A 20,926-nucleotide genomic window follows, 5' to 3' on the forward strand; every position below is an offset into this window, starting at 1 on the left:
CCTTGTCTTGTCCTTCTCTGCCCTTATTTATACTGATATCACTGATGCAAGGTAAGGTTTTAACATTAGAGTAGGACCATCCTGATAGCCATACGTTGTTGCGGTGGGAAGACTTTTACACTCTTTGATCAGTGTTAACCAAGTGCCCTATATTATTTAAATGTACTACCATTATTTACTAATTTACTTTTATTATAGGGTATATGCTCATTTTGTGTTTTTTTTTCTTTTGGGATTAATACTCATTGGCAGCTAAACCAGAGCTCTGAAAACTTTCTACTGACATCCGGGGGGCCTTGTCTGCTTATTTAGCCCTGTCATATAGGATATCATAACTTCATGATTAGAGATGAGCAGACCCATGGAAGTTTGGTTTGGCGGGTTCAGCCGGACGTTAGATAAAGTTTGGTTTCGAACCCGGACTTGACATGAACTTCACTGATTGGCAGTTCGACTCTCCACCCACATGCAGCCAGCCATAAACAAAACACTTCAGCGGGCAGGTGTGCTACTTTTTTCAATTTTTTTTTTTTGTTGTTGCACATGTGGCGCCCCTGACCTGGTCAGGCACCACTGAGTACTGCACCCATGCTGGGTGGGTACAATACAGGTATTCCTGAAGGCTGACCAGGGTGTAGACACGCAGGAACATAGTAACCAGGTCTCCCACATTGACCTTTGAAGGGACCCCTGGGGAATCCAGGAGGGGGCGTGGCCTCCATCTCCACTTCAAGGAGTGTGGTAGAGAGGCTGGTTGCTAGTATGCGGAGGCAGGCACAGTGGGGAGAGGAGTAGTGAGCCAGTTAGTTAGTGAAGCTGAGGGAGAGAGAGCAGTCGCAAGGAGGCTCCCTGCAGGCTGTCACTAGTCTGGCACCACAGGTGCAGTGGTTGCTGGCAGGGGAGAAAAGGCTACTTGGTAGTGCCACCCGAAATCCACCTGAGGCCGGAGTGCAGAGGGGTGGCTGAGTATGGGGACTGCCAGTAGACCCTGCCCGCACGGGGTTACAGGTCCCCAGAGCAGGAGCCTATTTACTAGGCCTGCTAAACCTGCAGGTGGGGCACTCCATGCCCTTCACCAAACCATAGTATCATAGTATCATAGCATCATAGTTTTTAAGGTTGAAGGGAGACTCTAAGTCCATCTAGTTCAACCCGTAGCCTAACATGTTGATCCAGAGGAAGGCAAAAAAAACCCCAATGTGGCAAACAAGTTCCAATGGGGAAAAAATGTCCTTCCTGACTCCACATCCGGCAATCAGACTAGTTCCCTGGATCAATACCCTGTCATAAAATCTAATATACATAACTGGTAATATTAAATTTTTCAAGAAAGGCATCCAGGCTCTGCTTAAATGTTAGTAGTGAATCACTCATTACAACATCATGCGGCAGAGAGTTCCACAGTCTCACTGATCGTACAGTAAAGAATCCTCGTCTGTGATTATGATTAAACCTTCTTTCCTCAAGACGTAGCGGATGCCCCCGTGTTCCAGTCGCAGGCCTAGGTGTAAAAAGATCTTTGGAAAGGTCTCTGTACTGTCCCCTCATATATTTATACATTGTGATTAGATCCCCCCTAAGCCTTCGTTTTTCCAAACTAAATAACCCCAAGTTTAATAACCTGTCTTGGTATTGCAGCCCACCCATTCCTCTAATAATCTTGGTCGCTCTTCTCTGCACCCTCTCCAGTTCAGCTATGTCCTTCTTATATATCGGTGACCAGAATTGTACACAGTATTCTAAGTGCGGTCGCACTAGTGACTTGTACAGAGGTAGAACTATATTTTTTTCATGAACACTTATACCTCTTTTAATACATCCCATTATTTTATTAGCCCTGGCAGCAGCTGCCTGACACTGTCCACTAAAGTGAAGTTTACCATCCACCCATACACCCAAGTCTTTTACTGTGTCTGTTTTACTCAGTGTTCTACAATTAAGTACATAATCATAAATGTTATTTCCTCTACCCAAGTGCATGACCTTACATTTATCTACATTAAACTTCAATTGCCACTTCTCAGCCCAATTCTCCAATTTACATAAATCTCCCTGTAATATAAAATTATCCTCCTCTGTATTGATTACCCTGCAGAGTTTAGTATCATCTGCAAATATTGAAATTCTACTCCGCATGCCCCCAACAAGGTCATTTATAAATATGTTGAAAAGAAGCGGGCCCAATACTGACCCCTGTGGTACCCCACTATGAACTGAGACCCAGTCCGAGTACGTACCATTAATAAACCACCACAGAGTCCGCAGCCACATAGCAAGGAGAAGGCCCATAGATCACAAGAGGCAAACAGCTGGAGTGACCTGGTCCAGGCTACAAGCAAAAGGGCCAAAACAAGGGGAGAACAGGCGGAAAGCAAATTCCCTGGGTGACCCCGTAGGACTCCAAGTCTGGGTCACCACAAAGAAAGAGGGCTAGGAAGGCGAGTCAGTAACCACCCTCATAAGTCAGCCTGAAGGAGCCTGGTTCCCACTTGGAGCATCACAGCATCGCCCGGGTTAACTCACCCCTGCCACCTCAAGTGAGTAAAAACCCCAAAAGACATTCCTGCTGTGCATGTGAGTTCTTCTGCGACCTGTGGTACTATACACCTACACCGGGCCCTGGGGCCAGCCTCACTCTCGGGAGGCCACCACATCTAACTGCACCCAACACCAGCCCCAGGCGTCCCCTAATCTGCAGTGGCAGTCACCCTGACCGCAATACCGAGAGTGGCTTCACGAATCCCATAGAAGTCAACCTACCTGTGACCAGAGAAGGACCCAGGACGTGCAGTCCCTGAAGACCCTGAGACGACTTGAAGGTAACGGGACCACGGGGTGGCACACACACTAAAATCCAATCATGCTGTTGTTCCCCCCAGTGCGAGCCCTTCAAACACTACAAGTGTATTTCACAGCGCCGCTCATGTGGGTGGTTTGCATACGTAAAGCACCCGAACTCCGAATCCAACTCCAAATTTTTATTTATTTTTTAAATGTTTGTGTTTTGTACGAACACCGAACACAGAACCGTGGTTTCGCTCATCTCTATTCATGATGTCTCTGGAGCTTATGAACCAGTAGAGGTGCCCAGGATATTAGCAGGTAGTAGAAGATTTGAAGTGCCTTTGTTCAACTCCCATGGGGTGCCAACATAACTGATAACATATGCTAAGTCACCACCGTGATATTGGCTACACGAGAGTAGGAGTTAACAATTATAAAAATGTACAATTTTGGGAACAAATAAGTGCAGGGCATTGGGCTCTAGATCAGGGCTCCACATCCGATGGCCCAATTCCTCCCTATGTTCTTAATAAGCAATTAATTTTGTATCTCATGTGTATGACTTTTCCTTCTGCAGGGTCCTCAATGCTGCTCAGACCTGGCCATATCCTTTCATTATGTTGACCCTGAATTGATGCATACTCTGGAGTACTTTGTGTACCATTTGAGGGCGTATGGATATGAGTATCGTTACAATCCAGGAGTACCAGAGGATGCAGAACGACTACCAATGCACCACAAGGAGAAGCCCACAACTGAAGTCAAAGCAATAAAAACAAATGGAAGTGTTTCATCATAGACTGATCGTGTTAGCTGCTGAAAAGACTCAATTGTGACCTTTGCCTCTCAAAGGCATTTGTGTTGTGCCAAGGACAACATTGTTTAGGTCAAGCAAGTTTCACCGGGGAAATGTAAACTGTGTCAGATTAATTTATTTTTATGGATGTTTTTGCAATTAATAATAAATAACCTATATTTTACATAGCGTTATATTATATAAACATACTTTGCTGCACTTTACCTTTCAAAACATGAATAGATAATTCTAAAACTAGGAGTGCAAACTCATCCGGCAAACCTACAATCTATAAGGAAATAGGGGTGACAAAAAATAAACATGTCATATATTGTGTGGTCCAGCTACCTTTTAAAAAACAAAAAAGCCAAACAAAAGAGGATGAAACAGAAAGCTACATGAGCAAGTCACCGGCTATCATCTGTGTCCACACAGATACAAAATATCTTGTGGTGCAAGGAATGTGGGGTTATTAGTATTACTTGAAGAAGTGATTGAACTTAAAGAGAATTTGTCACCCCAAAATGCTAATTAAACCACTTTCTGCGCCATTTTCTGCAACCCGTAGCATTTTTATCTTTCAGGATATGATGCTCTGTGATGGCTTATTTTTTTGTGTCTGGAGTTGATGTTTTTAATGGCACCATTTTTGTGCAGATGCTACGTTTTGATCGCCTGTTATTGTATTTTGCAAAAAGTTTGCAATGACCAAAAAATGTAATTTTGGTGCATGGAATGTTTTTGCCGCTACGCTGTTTATCGATCAGGTTAGTTGAGTCTATATTTTGATAGATCAAGCATTTCTGAACTCTGTGATACCAAATATGTGTATATTTTTATTCTATTAACCATTTCATTTTCAATGGGGAGAATGGGGGGGTGAGTTGAACTTTTAGGTTTTTAGTTTTCCATTTTTTAAAACTTTTTTTTACTATTTTATTTTACTAGTGCTTCTAGGGGACTATAAGGGTCAGCAGTCTGATCGCTGATTCACTTCTATTGATCAGATCTGCACAGCTCTGATCAGCAGAAATGCAGCGTTCCTGTTAGCAGCTGCTCTGTTGGCTATAACAGGAACTAGGTTATGATAGCGACAGGAGTCATCACATGACCTGTCGCTACCATGGCAACCATCGGCTCCCCATGATCGCATCACGGGGTCTCCGATGGCAGCGGAGAAAGGAGATTTCCTCGCTGTGGCCACTTCAATCACGTTGTCATATTTTGACAGCACAATCTAGGTGTGGCTGGATCATAGATCCACCTGCGCCTGTTAGCCACACATGTCTGCTGTTCAAATCAGTAGACATATGCAGGAATCATCGCTGGCATGAATCATGCAACAACCGCAGTGTATCCTATGTGATATATATGCAGCAGTCTAAATGTCTCCTATGTGATATATACAGCAAGCTCAGTGTATCCTATGTGATGTATGCAGCAGTGTAATTGTCTCCTATATGATATACACAGCATAGTCTCAGTGTATGCATTGTTATGTATACAGCAGTGTCGAAGTCTTCTATGTAATATAGACAGCAATCTCAGTGTATCCTATGTGATATACACAGCAGTCTCGATGTCTCGTATGTGATGTATGAACAGCAGTCTCAGTGTCTCCTAACTAATCTATGCAGAAGTCTGTGTATCTTATGCAACAAATATAGTAGAGTCTCAGTGTCTCCTAAGTTATGTATACAACAATCTTTGTGTATCTGATCTATATACTTAGTGTATCCTGTTCTGTTGTTGTGTCTCTCAGTAATCACACTCAGTGCAGATCTTCAGGCTCTTTATTAGGTGGTATTGTCAGCCATTACATCTCTCCCTGCTGCCTGCACTCTGTCTGCAGTACCAGCGAGTTCCCACTTGCTTGTGAACACATACAAGAAGAGGCCCCTAGGGGACATACAGCATATGCACATTGCTACATCCTTTCTCTTTAACCCCTTCACGACCATGGACGGAAAGATCCGTCCTTGTGCCCTGGGCCTTAACGACCAAGGACGGATCTTTCCGTCATGGCGGAATCGCGGCACCGGAGCCTCCGGTGACTGTAATATGTTAACATAAACCGCAGATTCGGGGAGGAGGGGACCTGTTCCTGACCTTAGGAGGGGTGCTGCCTCCTCCCCGGACCTACGGAGGCTGTGATTGGCTGACGAACGCCGCTCAACCAATCACACCACTGTAATGTTCCAGCCATTTAAAATGACTGAAACATTGAAATCCAGCCCTGGCCAGTGCAACTGTAGCACTGGCCATTGGCTGAAGCTGGGTGACCTCACTGGATCACCCTCCCCCAGCTCCAGTAGCTCTGATTGGAGAGATCGGCCTTGTGACCGATTTCTCCAATCACAGTGGACCTGTTGCCGGTGACCGCCCCCATCAGCTTCACTTGTCGTCCCTGCAGCACACCAGCACACTGAGCACAGTGAGTGTACACAGTGCAATGGCAGGGCGACAAGCTCCGGTCCCATGCTGTTATGAGACCGGAGCATGGGACCCGGAAGTTGCCGCGCTGCCATTGCACTGTATGAAACCGGCGAAACGCGTCCCGATCCACCGCCGCTGCCCTCCACGATCTGCCACCTGTCTCCCCGATCTCCTGCCCGCACCCTCACCCCCACACCTCCCGATCCGCTGCCGCCGCCGCCCTTCATCTGCCACAGTGCCACCGCTCCCCCCAATCTGCTGCCTGGCCCCTCCCCTCCATGATGTGCTGCACGATCCCTGTCCTCCTCCATCTGTCATAGTGCCACCGCTCCCTCTGATCTGCTGCCCGGCCCCTCCCCCTCGTGATCGGTGCCCGCCCCCTCCCCTCTGTGATGTGCTGCTCGCCCCCTCCCCTCCGTGATGTGCTGCTCGGCCCCTCCCCTCCGTGATGTGCTGCTCGGCCCCTCCCCTCCGTGATGTGCTGCACGCTCCCCCCACCTGTCACCCCCGTGGTCAGCTACCCGCCCCCTCCCCTGTCACCGCCGTGATGTGTGCTCCCTCCCCTGTCACCGCTGTGATGTGTGCTCCCTCCCCTGTCACCCCCGTGATCTGTGCTCCCTCACCTGTCACCCACGTGATCTGTGCTCCCTCACCTGTTACGAGGGGGACCCGGGGAAGCGTGCCAAGATGGGAAATGGACTGCTTCCGCCGGTCAAGGTCCACTGTGCGGTGTAAGGGACCGCCGCTATGGTGGGTGAAGAGTGAGCGGGTTGCTGCTAGCGATCGTCTGGAATGTCACAGACGATCTATGTACACCGATCTGCCCTAACCCGTGAGGGTTGTATGGCACAGATCTCACGGCTCGGTGTACCTGTTGCACGGGGAAGCACAGAGGTGCCCACGCACGTGTGCCAGTGGAAGTCACGAGAATATGGCACGAGGGTAGCACAGAGGTGCCCACGCACGTGTGCTTTCAATAACCAGGTGAGTCCGATGGAGACTTGAGGAGCTCACCTGGGACAGGAACACGGCCTGTTGACGGGGGTACTGCCGGAGCAGCAAGGCAGGAACACGGCCTGCAAACGAGGTACTGCCAAAGCAGCAAGGGCCAAGCCCACAGAAGACAGTAATGCCTGAGCAGTGGCGTGGCAGCACGCTGCCAGACATCCAAACATAGAAGGACGGTCGCGCGCCGCCATGATGGCAGGAGGAGCTTTTAAGGAGGTGTCGTTCCACCCAAGGGCGGGCGCGAGGCGGAGATGACGGACTTGACCCAATCAGGGTCCACGACGTCCCAGCCTGGCCAGTCAGGATTCACCACGTCACCAGCCTTGTCATCAAGCCGTGTGACGTCAGTGGGCCAATCAGAACCCACCACGCATTGCACATGCTCACCCTCCTGCCTCTGGGAAATAGAGGCGGGATCCTCGGTCTCACAATGTGCAGAGATAACGGGAGTCTCACTGCTTCCCTGAGCAGTAAACCTCTGCACATTGCGCAACCTTGCAGACCTTCGGGGCCGCTGACCAGGAGAGTCTGTGGCAGGCCAGGAATGGGAGACCGCTTCACTCCTTGTAACAGGAGAACCACTAGGTGTCACCCTTCTGCTGCCTCTCTGAGAAGGTATCTCCTGCACACTGTGCAGTCTGGCAGACCTTCGGCGCTGCTGAGCAGGTGTGCTCGTGGCAGGCAAGGAATGGGAGACTGCCTCAGTCCTTGCCTCAGGAGAGCCATGAGATGTAACATTACCCCCCCGTCTAGGCCCCCCCCGTCCATGCTCGAAGGCCGCTATCAAACCCGGGGCGCGGATATGATCCTCCAACTCCCAGGATCTATGCTCCGGACCACGGCCGGCCCACTCCACGAGGTAGTATCTCTTGCCCTGTATGACTTTTGTCTCCACAAGTTTTTCCACCTCAGGGTCGTCGGACGGGGAGTCGGTTTGAGCCGGCAGGGACCCCGAAAATTTATTAAGTCGTACGGGTTTCAGGAGGGACACGTGAAAGGTGTTGGCTATAGCCCAGCGTGGAGGGAGCTGGAGTCGATATGCCACAGGGTTTACCTGCTGTAGTATTTTAAACGGACCCAGATACCTAGGGGCGAATTTAGCTGCCTGTACCCGTAGTTTAACATTCTTAGAGGACAGCCATACTAGGTCACCAGGGGCGAAGGATGGTGCAGGGCGGCGGCGAACATCAGCCGTTGTCACCATCCGGTCTTTAGCCCTCTTAAGAGCCTCTTGGGTGTCATCCCAGATCTCCCGGGCCTTGGTCGCCCAATCCTCCACTCTAGTATCGGGTGACGTAATGGGCATCGGAACCGGGATTCTGGGATGTTGTCCGTTATTGAGTAGGAACGGAGTCTGGCCAGTGGATTCATGGACCGAATTGTTAATGGCAAATTCGGCCCAAGGAAGGAGGTTAGCCCAGTTGTCGTGATGCGCGCAGATAAAATGGCGGAGGTAAGTTACCAAGGTCTGATTAGTCCTCTCCACTAGTCCATTGGTCTCGGGATGGTATGCGGAGGAGATGTTCAGCTCTATCTGCAGGAGCTTACAGAGCTCTCTCCAGAAGCGAGACGCGAACTGGGGACCCCGGTCGCTCACCACCTTGTCAGGCATGCCATGCAACCTAAATACATGCCGAATGAACAAGGTGGCGAGAGCACGTGACGTCGGGAGTCGTGGGAGAGGCACCAAGTGGACCATTTTAGAGAAGTGGTCCGTGATGACCCATACGACCCTGTGCCCTGCTGACTTGGGCAGATCTCCCAGGAAGTCCATCCCTACCACTTCCCAGGGACGATCCGGCACTGGCAGTGGGTGAAGAAGACCTGCCGGTCTCTGCCGGGACGGCTTATTCCGAGCACACGACATACAGGCTCCCACATATTCCTGTATGTCCTGGGGTAGTCTCGGCCACCAATAATGCCTGGTCACCAGGTCTCTGGTCCTTTTGACCCCGAAGTGACCCCCGATCTTGGAGGCATGGGCCCACGATAGCACCTCGTTCTGTAGTTCAGGGGGAACGAGGGTTTTGCCAGGTGGCACCTGGTCCAAAGAAGTGGGAGTGACCATCCTCAAGCTGTCCGGGGGTAGTATAAGACGAGGCTCCTCCTCGTCCTCCTCCAACACAACCATACAATGTGACAAGGCATCGGCCCGTACGTTCTTCTCACCGGCCAGGTGGCGGATAATAAAGCGAAACCGGGAGAAGAATAAAGACCAACGGGCCTGCCTTGGGTTCAGGCGTTGTGCTGTCTGGAGGTATGTGAGGTTTTTGTGGTCAGAAAATACCTCAAATGGATGCTTCGCACCCTCCAGGAGATGCCGCCATTCCTGGAATGCTAGTTTCATCGCCAGTAACTCCCTATCCCCTATGGAGTAGTTCCTCTCGGCCGGAGAAAAGGTCTTGGAGAAAAAGAAACACGGATGTTTCCTTCCTCGTTCGTTTTTCTGGTACAGGACTGCACCTGCACCGACCGAAGAGGCGTCTACCTCCAGTAGGAAGGGTTTGGAGATGTCTGGACGATGAAGGATGGGAGCTCTGGAGAAGTGAGTTTTGAGAGTGTGAAATGCCTCTACCGTTTCCCGTGTCCATGCTTTGGGATTAGCGCCCTTGCGGGTAAGGGCAATGATGGGTGCTGCCACCGTCGAGAAGTTGGGAATGAACTGGCGATAATAATTGATAAACCCCAAGAATCGCTGGATCGCCTTCAGCGAGCGGGGCTCAGGCCAGTTCATCACTGTCTCCAACTTCCCCGGATCCATTGCTAACCCCTGACTGGACACTATGTACCCCAGGAACAGCAAGGATTCCTGTTCAAAAACGCACTTTTCCAGCTTAGCATATAACGAATGGGTGCGGAGCCTCTTAAGTACTCGGATGACATCCCTCCAATGGGTGGTAAGATCGGGGGAGAAGATAAGAATGTCATCCAGGTATGCAACCACGGAAAGATACAAATCCCGGAAAATGTCATTCACAAAGTCTTGAAATACGGCGGGGGCATTGCAGAGTCCGAAAGGCATTACTAGATACTCGTAGTGACCGTCCCTGGTGTTAAAGGCGGTCTTCCACTCATCGCCCTTTCGGACTCGCACTAGATTATACGCCCCGCGTAGATCCAGCTTTGTGAAGACCTTTGCCCCGCGGAAACGATCAAATAGCTCAGTAATGAGGGGCAAAGAGTATTTGTTCTTGATTGTGATTGCATTTAATCCCCTGTAATCGATACAGGGGCGCAGATCCCCTTCCTTCTTCTGCACAAAAAAGAACCCTGCACCAGCCGGTGAAATAGACTTGCGAATGAACCCCTTCGCCAGGCTGTCCTGAATATATTTGGACATAGCCTCCGTCTCTGGAGCAGAGAGTGGATACACTCTGCCCCTAGGGGGCTCGGAGCCTGGCTTCAGGTCTATTCGGCAATCATATGGCCGGTGGGGAGGAAGAGTATCTGCGGCCCTTTTGGAAAAGACATCCCTGTAGGCCTCATAAGGTGTCGGTAAACCCGGCCCCTCAGTATTCCCTGAGGACCCAACCGACCTAATGGTAGCGGGTGGTTCGGTAGTCACGAGGTGCTCTCTACAGGATCCTGCCCAGGATGAGATCTCCCCTGTTGCCCAGTTGAGTATAGGAGCATGCTGTCTCAACCAGGGAAGGCCCAGTAGGATCTCATCCGTCCCCCCTGGAAGCACCAGGAAGGACACCTGCTCATGGTGTCCTGGTGGTACATCCATCCTGAGAGGGATGGTGATCTGGGTGATAGGATCGAGTAGTATGGACCCGTCGACTACCCGGACCCTGAGTGGCTTGGGCAACAGAACCAGGGGAACTGAGTATCGGGTTGCCAGGGAGGTCGAGATGAAATTGCCTTCAGCGCCTGAGTCCAAGCAAGCCAGGGCAGAGAAGAGAGTAGTGCCGAACTGCAACTGGGCGCTGATAGTCAACCTAGAGGGAGAAGTAGCGTCTAGAGTCCCCCCTCTGATAGAAACTAGACGCTGTCTTTTCCCGACGGTTTGGGACATCGGGTAGCTATGTGTCCCCTCTGCCCACAGGAAAAGCAGATGACACAAGACCGAGAACCTGGGGCAGAGGAGACCACCTTGGACACCTCCATTGACTCCACGGAGTCGCCTACAGGACTGGCTGGGAGACCTGTCTGATGGAAGACGGGAGTCAGACGCTTTTTAGGCCGAGAAGACGTGGGTGCTGAAGAGACCTCGAGCCTTCGCTCCGCCTGGCGGATGTCTATGCGAGAGGCAACCTGAATCAAGGACTCAAAAGTGGCAGGCACCTCACGTGTGGCCAGTGCGTCTTTGACAAACCCTGCCAGGCCCTCCCAAAACACAGGGACAAGGACCTTATCCGGCCAGTCCAGCTCTGCGGCCAGTGTCCTAAAGTGTACAGCAAAGTCCCCGACTGAAGCAGACCCTTGCCGAAGTCGTAGGAGGCGCAGCGCGGAATCGTGGGTGACTTGAGGCCCGAGGAACACCATTCTCATGGCCCCAAGATAAGCTGCTAAGTTATTCACCACACGATCTCCGCGCTCCCACAACGGCGTGGACCACTTCAGCGCTCTCCCTGTGAGCAGGGACTGGACGAAGGCTACCTTCGCCTTCTCGGTAGCGTAAAGAGTCGCGGACAGCTCTAAGTAGGTGGTAACCTGGTTTATAAAACCACGGCACTCAGAGCTGTTGCCACTAAAGCGCTCTGGAAGCGCAAGGCGAGGAGACCTTCCGCCCAATAGCACAGCCTGGGTAGCCGCCTGGGTGGCGACTGTCATCAGAGTAGTCTTATCGGAGGAAGACTGCTCCACTGCTGCCAATCGTGACTCTAACTGCTGCACATAACGCAGCAACTGCTGCTGCTCTTCAGCCATAGCCAGACCTTTGGCGCGACCGTAATGTTACGAGGGGGACCCGGGGAAGCGTGCCAAGATGGGAAATGGACTGCTTCCGCCGGTCAAGGTCCACTGTGCGGTGTAAGGGACCGCCGCTATGGTGGGTGAAGAGTGAGCGGGTTGCTGCTAGCGATCGTCTGGAATGTCACAGACGATCTATGTACACCGATCTGCCCTAACCCGTGAGGGTTGTATGGCACAGATCTCACGGCTCGGTGTACCTGTTGCACGGGGAAGCACAGAGGTGCCCACGCACGTGTGCCAGTGGAAGTCACGAGAATATGGCACGAGGGTAGCACAGAGGTGCCCACGCACGTGTGCTTTCAATAACCAGGTGAGTCCGATGGAGACTTGAGGAGCTCACCTGGGACAGGAACACGGCCTGTTGACGGGGGTACTGCCGGAGCAGCAAGGCAGGAACACGGCCTGCAAACGAGGTACTGCCAAAGCAGCAAGGGCCAAGCCCACAGAAGACAGTAATGCCTGAGCAGTGGCGTGGCAGCACGCTGCCAGACATCCAAACATAGAAGGACGGTCGCGCGCCACCATGATGGCAGGAGGAGCTTTTAAGGAGGTGTCGTTCCACCCAAGGGCGGGCGCGAGGCGGAGATGACGGACTTGACCCAATCAGGGTCCACGACGTCCCAGCCTGGCCAGTCAGGATTCACCACGTCAACAGCCTTGTCATCAAGCCGTGTGATGTCAGTGGGCGAATCAGAACCCACCACGCATTGCACATGCTCACCCTCCTGCCTCTGGGAAATAGAGGCGGGATCCTCGGTCTCACAATGTGCAGAGATAACGGGAGTCTCACTGCTTCCCTGAGCAGTAAACCTCTGCACATTGCGCAACCTTGCAGACCTTCGGGGCCGCTGACCAGGAGAGTCTGTGGCAGGCCAGGAATGGGAGACCGCTTCACTCCTTGTAACAGGAGAACCACTAGGTGTCACCCTTCTGCTGCCTCTCTGAGAAGGTATCTCCTGCAGTCTGGCAGACCTTCGGCGCAGGTGTGCTCGTGGCAGGCAAGGAATGGGAGACTGCCTCAGTCCTTGTCTCAGGAGAGCCACGAGATGTAACACTCACCTGTCACCCCCGTGATGTGCGCTCCCTCACCTGTCACCCCCGTGATGTGTGCTCCCTTACCTGTCACCCCCGTGATCTGTGCTCCCTCCCCTGTCACCCCCGTGATCTGCTGTCCACTCTCTCACCCCTGTGATCTGCGCTTTGCTCACCTGTCTCCCCCGTGATCTGCGCTCTCTCACCTCTCACCCCCGTGATCTGTGCTCCCTCACCTGTCACCCCCGTGATCTGCTGTCCACTCTCCCTCCACCTCTCACCCCTGTGATCTGTGCTCTGCTCACCTGTCTCCCCCGTGATCTGCGCTCTCTCACCTCTCACCCCCGTGATCTGTGCTCCCTCACCTGTCACCCCCGTGATCTGCTGTCCGCTCTCCCTCACCTCTCACCCCCGTGATCTGTGCTCTGCTCACCTGTCTCCTTCGTGATCTGTGCTCTGCTCACCTGTCTCCTCCGTGATCTGCGCTGCGCTCCCTCCCCCACCTCTCACCCTCCCTGATCTGCTATCTCCTGTGATCCAGCTGCCTAGATCCATCCTGTAGGGTAACTATCCACAATCTCACCTCCCACTCCCTTTCCCACCCATCCCCCCCATCCTCTGCCGCTCCTGCATCCACTGCGCCCTCTCCCATCCGCCCCCACCCTATCCCAGCCGCCGTCTCACAATCACAGATGCTCCCTTTATATGCCGCTGCCCCCCCATCTGCTGCCGCCCCATCTGCCGCCCCCCCATCTGCCGCTGTTTTTTTTTTTATGCCATGGGGGTCTAGTTTCCAAAATGGGGTCACATGTGGGGGAGCTCCACTGTTTCGGCACCTCAGGGGGTCTCCAAACAGCATGGAATACGCTAATTATCCCAGACAATTTTGCGTTTGAAACGTCAAATGACGCTCCTTGCCTTCCGAGCCCTGCTGTGCGCCCAGACATTTTATTTCCACCACATATGAGGTGTCTGTGTACTCAGGAGAAATTGCACAATACATTTTATGGTGCAATTTTTCCTGATACCCTTGTGAAAAAAAAGCTACCTGGTTGAAGTAACAATTTTGTGGTAAAATTTTTTTTTTTTATTTTCACAGCTCAACTCTATTAACTTTTGTGAAGCCCCCAGAGGCTCAAAGTGCTCAATAAACATCTAGATAAATTCCATGAGGGGTCTAGTTTCCAAAATGGGGTCACATGTGGGGGAGCTCCACTGTTTCGGCACCTCAGGGGCTCTCCAAACGCAACATGGTGCGGCTAACGATTCCAGGTAATTTTCTGTTCAAAAAAGTCAAATGGCGCTCCTTCCCTTCCGAGTCCTGCCGTGCGCCCAAACAGTGGTTTTTCGCCACATATGAGGTATCTACGTGTTCAGTAGAAATTGCTCAACAATTTTTGGGGGTTCATTTAATCCTGCTACCCTTGTGAATATGCAATATTTGAGGCTAAATTAACATTTTTGTTGCAAAAAGTAAAATGTTCATTTTTTCCTTCCACATTGCTTTAGTTACTGTGAAGCACCTGAAGGGTTAATAACCTTCTTGAATGTGGTTTTGAGTAGCCTGAGGGGTGCCGTTTTTGGAATGGTGTCACTTTTGGGTGTTCTGTGTCATGTAGACCTTTCAAAATCGCTTCAAATGTGATGTGGTCCCTAAAAAAAGTGGCTTTGTAAATTTTGTTGTAAAAATGAGAAATTGCTCATAAACTTTGAACCCCTATAACTTCCTTAATTTTTTTTTTTTTTCCAAAATTGTTCTGATGTAAAGTAGACATGTGGGAAATGTTATTTATTAATTATTTTGTGTCATATGTCTCGTTGGTTTTAGAGCATAAAAATTCAAAGTTTGAAAATTACAAAATTTTCAAAATTTTCGCGAAATTTCCGTTTTTTTCACAAAGAAATGCAAAAAATATCGGCCTAAATTTACCACTAACATGAAGCCCAATATGTCACGAAAAAACAATCTCAGAATCACCGGGATCCGCTGAAGCGTTCCAGAGTTATAACCTCATAAAGTGACACTGGTCAGAATTGCAAAAAATGGCCTGGTCTTTAGGGTCAAAATAGGCTTGGGGCTGAAGGGGTTAAACAAGAATAACAATCAAACTTAATAAACACAAGTTAATCTGACCAAGTAAAAGAGAATTACAATATATACAGTTAGATATAATCCTTGAGGTGCGCAGGCTTTCTGATCATTCTGCCGGCCCTAGTAACATAAGAAGAGTCAATGTCCACCTCTGGTAGTTGTTCTGATTCTGGTAATATGCCTTCTGATATTACCTGTCTCTGGTTAACAGTCTCACCCTGATGGTCAGCAGTCACTGTTGGTACTTGGCTTGGACTTGCTGCCTCGTTATCTTGGGTATCAGGATATTGTTCAAAAGGCCAAGAATCATCTTGTTCTTGTGTTTTCCTCAAATATCTCCTATTTCTCCTTAGGCTTCTTCCGTCTTCTGTTACAATTTTCTTTAGTTGAGCTTTGATGTTTCCCACCAACTTTGGCTTTAACAGATGACTAGCGGTTGGTATGAGTGTCTTTGTACGTCTACTTATGAGCCTCTCTGCCGGACTGCTGTCTATGCCTTGGGTGGGTGTGTTTCTATGATCCAGTATAGACAGATATACATCAGTACCTGCCTGTTTTGCTTTTTTAAGCAGTCTTTTGGCCGTTTTTACTGCGGACTCTGCTTTGCCATTAGTCTGTGGATATCTTGGAGAAGACGTCTGGTGTTCAAATTCCCATCTCTTGCTGAAAGTTTTAAACTCTTCTGAAGTAAACTGAGCAGCATTGTCAGAGAACACGATATCTGGAATGCCATACCTGGCAAAATGGGCCTTGAGTTTTTTAATCACTGTTCTCGCCCTTGTGTCCTGTAACAAATCAATCTCCCAAAAGTTAGATAAATAGTCCACTGTAATCAGGTATTCTTTGTCATTCCATGTGAACACATCTGTTCCAATTTTTGACCAAGTCCTCTGTGGAATTTCATGAGGTTGCAATGTCTCCTTTTGTTGCTTATCACTGCAGGATGCACATATTTCACATTGTGCTATATAGTTTTTAATGTGGTCATTCATTCCTGGCCAATAAATAGATTCTCTTGCTCGCCGTAGACATCCTTCCCTGCCTAAGTGCGAAGAGTGCAGTGTTTCCAGTATATCTCTTCAGAGTGCTTCTGGTATAACAGCTCTGTCTCCTTTAAAGATGATTCCTTGCTGCACTGAGATTTCATCTCTTATGTGGAAGAATGGAGAAACTTCCCTAGGCGCATGCTGCTTGTATTTTGGCCAGCCCTGCAAGATGACAGTCTTTAAGATCTGGAGTATTTTATCCTTCTCTGTACAAGTCTGTATTTGCTTAAACTTGTCTTTTGACACCGCCAGATAGTCACACATATTGATGGTTTCAATTTCATTCTCCTCATCATTTGTGACAGGTAGGTATGCTCTGCTTAGAGTATCTGCAATCAGTAAGTCTCTTCCTGGACAGTAACAGATGTCAAAATCGTATTTCTGAAGTCATAACAGCATGCGCTGTAGTCTCTTTGGGGCATTTAGTAGTGGTTTCTTTGTAATGCTCTCCAATGGCTTGTGATCAAACTGCACTGTTACTCGTCGACCATAGGTGTACTGGTGAAACTTCTCCATCCCAAATACCACAGCCAGTAACTCCTTCTCAATCTGAGCATATCCCTGCTCTGTTGTTGTTAGGGCTCTGCTTGCAAACGCGATTGGCTGTTTGTTCTGCATTAGTGTAGCTCCAAGGCCTTTTTCTGAAGCATCACATTGTACCACCACTTCTCGATCTGGGTCGAAATACTTCAGGGTTGCTGCATCTGCAATAGCCTTCTTTACTGACCGGAAAGCAGTTTCCTGGTTTTCTGTCCATTCCCAGAGCACATCTTTGTGGGTTAGCTGTCTCAGTGGCTCACACATATCTGACAGATGCTTGCAAAACTTGGAGAGATAATTTACCATGCCCAGAAATCGTTGTACTCCACACACATCAGTTGGGGTTGGCAAATCTTGAATTGCTCTAACCTTTTCTGGATCTACTTTTACACCATTTGAGGTCAGAAGATGTCCAATATATGCAACTTCTGTCATTTTCAGTTTGAATTTGTCCACATTCAGCTTTATTTGTTTTGCTCTACATCGGTCCAAAAATTGTATCATCTTCTGATCATGATCCTTGATTGCAGATTCCATATCTTCGCCTTCTCCCACTATAAGGATATCATCTGCTATTGTTTTTACTCCAGGAAGTCCTTCCAAAGCCTGCATCAATTTCTGCTGGAACATCTCTGGAGCAGGTTTTAGTCCCATGGGCAGTCTCAGCCATTTATAGCGTCCAAATAGTGAAGAAAATGTTGTCAATAAACTTGATTCTTCAGTCAGTTCCACATGCCAGAATCCATTTTTGACATCACATACAGAAAATATTTTAGCCTTTGATAGATCTGAGAGAACATCATCCAATGTTGGCATCGGGTAATGCATACCTCCCAACTTTTAAAGAAGGAAAAGAGGGACAAAGTTTGCGGCGCGCGTAGCGCGTCGCGGCAAATTTTTAGGCCACGCCCCCTAACCACACCCATTTCACAGTCACGCCCATATCCACTCCCCATCCACACCCATTCAGCACAAACACGCAGGCAGCCGGCGGGCCTCCAGCACGGACACGCAGGCAGCCGGCGGGCCTCCAGCACGGACACGCAGGCAGCCGGCGGGCCTCCAGCACGGACACGCAGGCAGCCGGCGGGCCTCCAGCACGGACACGCAGGCAGCCGGCGGGCCTCCAGCACGGACACGCAGGCAGCCGGCGGGCCTCCAGCACGGACACGCAGGCAGCCGGCGGGCCTCCAGCACGGACACGCAGGCAGCCGGCGGGCCTCCAGCACGGACACGCAGGCAGCCGGCGGGCCTCCAGCACGGACACGCAGGCAGCCGGCGGGCCTCCAGCACGGACACGCAGGCAGCCGGCGGGCCTCCAGCACGGACACGCAGGCAGCCACAGTGAGGCGGCCGGTCGCCCGCACAGTGAGGCGGCCGGTCGCCTTCACAGACAGGCGGCCGGCCGCCTTCACAGACAGGCGGCGGGCCGCCCGCACAGAGAGGCGGCCAGCCGCCCGCACAGAGAGGCGGCCGGCTGCCCGCACAATGAGGCGGCGGGCCGCCCGCACAGACAGGCGGCGGGGGGCGCCCGCACAGACAGGCGGCAGGGGGGCGCCCGCACAGACAGGCGGCAGGGGGGCGCCCGCACAGACAGGCGGCAGGGGGGCGCCCGCACAGACAGGCGGCAGGGGGGCGCCCGCACAGACAGGCGGCGGGGGGCGCCCGCACAGACAGGCGGCGGGGTGGCGCCCGCACAGACAGGCGGCAGGGGGGCGCCCGCACAGACAGGTGGCGGGCCGACCGCACAGACAGGCGGCCGGCCGACCGCACAGACAGGCGGCCGGCCGACCGCACAGACAGGCTCCGGCCGGGGGTGAGGGGGGAGGGAGGGAAATCAGCGCTGGGGAGATTAGTTTACTGTACCAGCAGCAGCACAGGCAGCGCTCCTCTCTATGCCACGTCTACTAGGATGGTAGGAGGGAAAAGCAGGGAGGCGGAGAGAGAGTGGGTGGGCGGAGCCCGGGAGCCGGCCGTCCCGCCCGTGGCAACGGGACAAACAACGTAAAGCGTGAAATTCCCGCTGTATCCGGGACGGTTGGGAGGTATGCAGCATGTTAGAATGTGTACATAAGATCCCGCTGGTGGTGGCCGCAGCTTATAGGCCCCAAATCTGGTGACAGGTTCCCTTTAAAGTGAACCTGTCAGGTGCAATATGCACTCAGAGCCAGGAGCAGTTCTGGGCACATATTGCTAATCCCTGCCTAACCGTCCCTGTATACACTAGCATAGATAAAGAGATCAAGAACAAATATTTTTAAAGATCTTATATCTTATGCTAATGAGCGCGGGGACTAGTCCGAAGGGCGTTACTTCACTTGGCTAGTCGGCTCGCATAGCATGTTAGCATGTTATTACGCCCCTGTGTGAGTACTAATACGCTATGTGAGCCGACTAGCCAAGTGAAGTAACGCCCTTGGGACTAGTCCCCGCGCTAATTAGCATAAGATATAAGCTCTTTAAAAATACTTTTTCTATAGATGCCTTTATCTATGCTAGTGTATACAGGGACGGTTAGGCAGGGATTAGCAATATACACCCAGAACTGCTCCTGGCTCTGAGTGCAGATTGCACCTGATAGGTTCCCTTTAAAGGGAAACTGTCACCAGAAATTTAGCAAAAAAAATAAAAGATTCCCCTCTGCAGCTCCTGGGCTGCATTCTGGAAAGGTTCCTGTTGTTATTGTGCCCACTTTGAGACCTAAAAAAATACTTTATGAAGTCTTACCTTTTTGTATGCAAATCTGTTTTTATGGTCACGGGGGCGGGCTGCCTGGCGTCCGTTATTCCCCCTCCTGCCGCTGTACGCCGTCCCCCATTGCTCATTTCCATACATGAGGACGCCTTCCTCATGTAACTGTCCTCCTGAAGTTTTGTGCATGCCCAGTGCCACTCTCGCGGGACTGAGCACTGTGCAAAGTGTGAACGCTTTTGAGGTGATTGCGCAGGCGCGAGATTATGGGCGGCGCTGTGATTGTCATCAGCAGCGTCATCCAAGTACCTGCCCATAATCTTGTGCCCGCGCTTCTCACTCTGCCTCCACCGTTATGCGCAAGCACTGGCCATATGAACCACGTTACCTATTACCATGGGCGCGAGATTATGGGCGGCGCTGTGATTGTCATCAGCAGCGTCATCCAAGTACCTGCCCATAATCTCGTGCCCGCGCTTCTCACTCTGCCTCCACCGTTATGCGCAAGCACTGGCCATATGAACCACGTTACCTATTACCATGGGCGCGAGATTATGGGCGGCGCTGTGATTGTCATCAGCAGCGTCATCCAAGTACCTGCCCATAATCTCGTGCCCGCGCTTCTCACTCTGCCTCCACCGTTATGCGCAAGCACTGTCCATATGAACCATGTTACCTATTACCGTGGGCGCGAGATTATGGGCGGCGCTGTGATTGTCATCAGCAAAGTCATCCAAGTACCCGCCCATAATCTCGTGCAAGCGGTAATAGGTAACATGGTTCATATGGCCAGCACTTGCGCATAACGGTGGAGTCAGAGGGAAAAGTGCGGGCACGAGATTATGGGCGGGTACTTGGTTAACGCTGTTGATGACAATCACAGCGCCGCCCATAATCTCGTGCCTGCGCAATCACCTGAAAAAGCGTTCACATGCGCAAATCTTCGGGAGGACAGTTACATGAGGAAGGCGTTCTTGTGTATGTAAATGAGCAATGGGGGACTGCGTAAAGCGGCAGGAGGGGGAATAACGGACGCCAGACAGCCCGCCCCCGTGACCATAAAAACACATTTGCATACAAAAAGGTAAGACTTCATAAAGTATTTTTGTAGGTCTCAAAGGGGGCACAATAACAACAGGAACCTTTCTAGAAGCAGCCCAGGAGCTGGAGAGGGGAATCTATTACTTTTATTGTGAAATTTCTGCTGACATGTTCCCTTTAACTGGTAGGGCAGCCAGGATAAAGCAGAGCTGAAGTTGTTGGGAAGCTAGGACCCAGCAGCTCTGCTCCACAGGCAGGAGACCACTGATCGGTAAGCTAATAGAAGCCTGCAGATGCCACTCTGCATAGGTTATTACTGGCCAGTGCTATCTGCAGGAGAGAGAAGTGCTGATTGCACGGTCTCCTCAGCGTCCTGACTCCCCGCGTGTCTGCAGCAGTGAGAAGCCGCACACGGGGAATCAGAGAACAGCTGCAGACAAACGCAGGCTCCAGGACTGGGGGGGTCGGCTCTGGGGGAGGGGGGATCGCTCTGCTGCAGGGAGGGGTCGCTCTGCTGCAGGGGGTGATTCATACCTCAGCAGC

The 20,926-nt window shown here is 51.1% G+C and overlaps 1 protein-coding gene across 2 annotated transcripts in view; it reads left to right on the forward strand.

Moving 5' to 3' along the window:
- Nucleotides 1-5,228, forward strand: part of LOC142290514 (glycoprotein-N-acetylgalactosamine 3-beta-galactosyltransferase 1-like) — a 90,643-nt gene extending 85,415 nt beyond the window's left edge. For both annotated transcript variants that reach the window (XM_075334474.1, XM_075334475.1), the window contains exon 5: nt 3,362-5,228. In XM_075334474.1, the coding sequence (XP_075190589.1) occupies nt 3,362-3,583 (222 nt within the window). In that variant the 3' untranslated portion in view covers nt 3,584-5,228. The remainder of the gene's footprint in view (nt 1-3,361) is intronic.
- The last annotated feature ends 15,698 nt before the right edge of the window (nt 5,229-20,926 follow it).

This window comes from Anomaloglossus baeobatrachus, chromosome 2, assembly GCF_048569485.1.
Source record: "Anomaloglossus baeobatrachus isolate aAnoBae1 chromosome 2, aAnoBae1.hap1, whole genome shotgun sequence".
In the NCBI taxonomy this organism is placed as follows: domain Eukaryota; kingdom Metazoa; phylum Chordata; class Amphibia; order Anura; family Aromobatidae; genus Anomaloglossus; species Anomaloglossus baeobatrachus.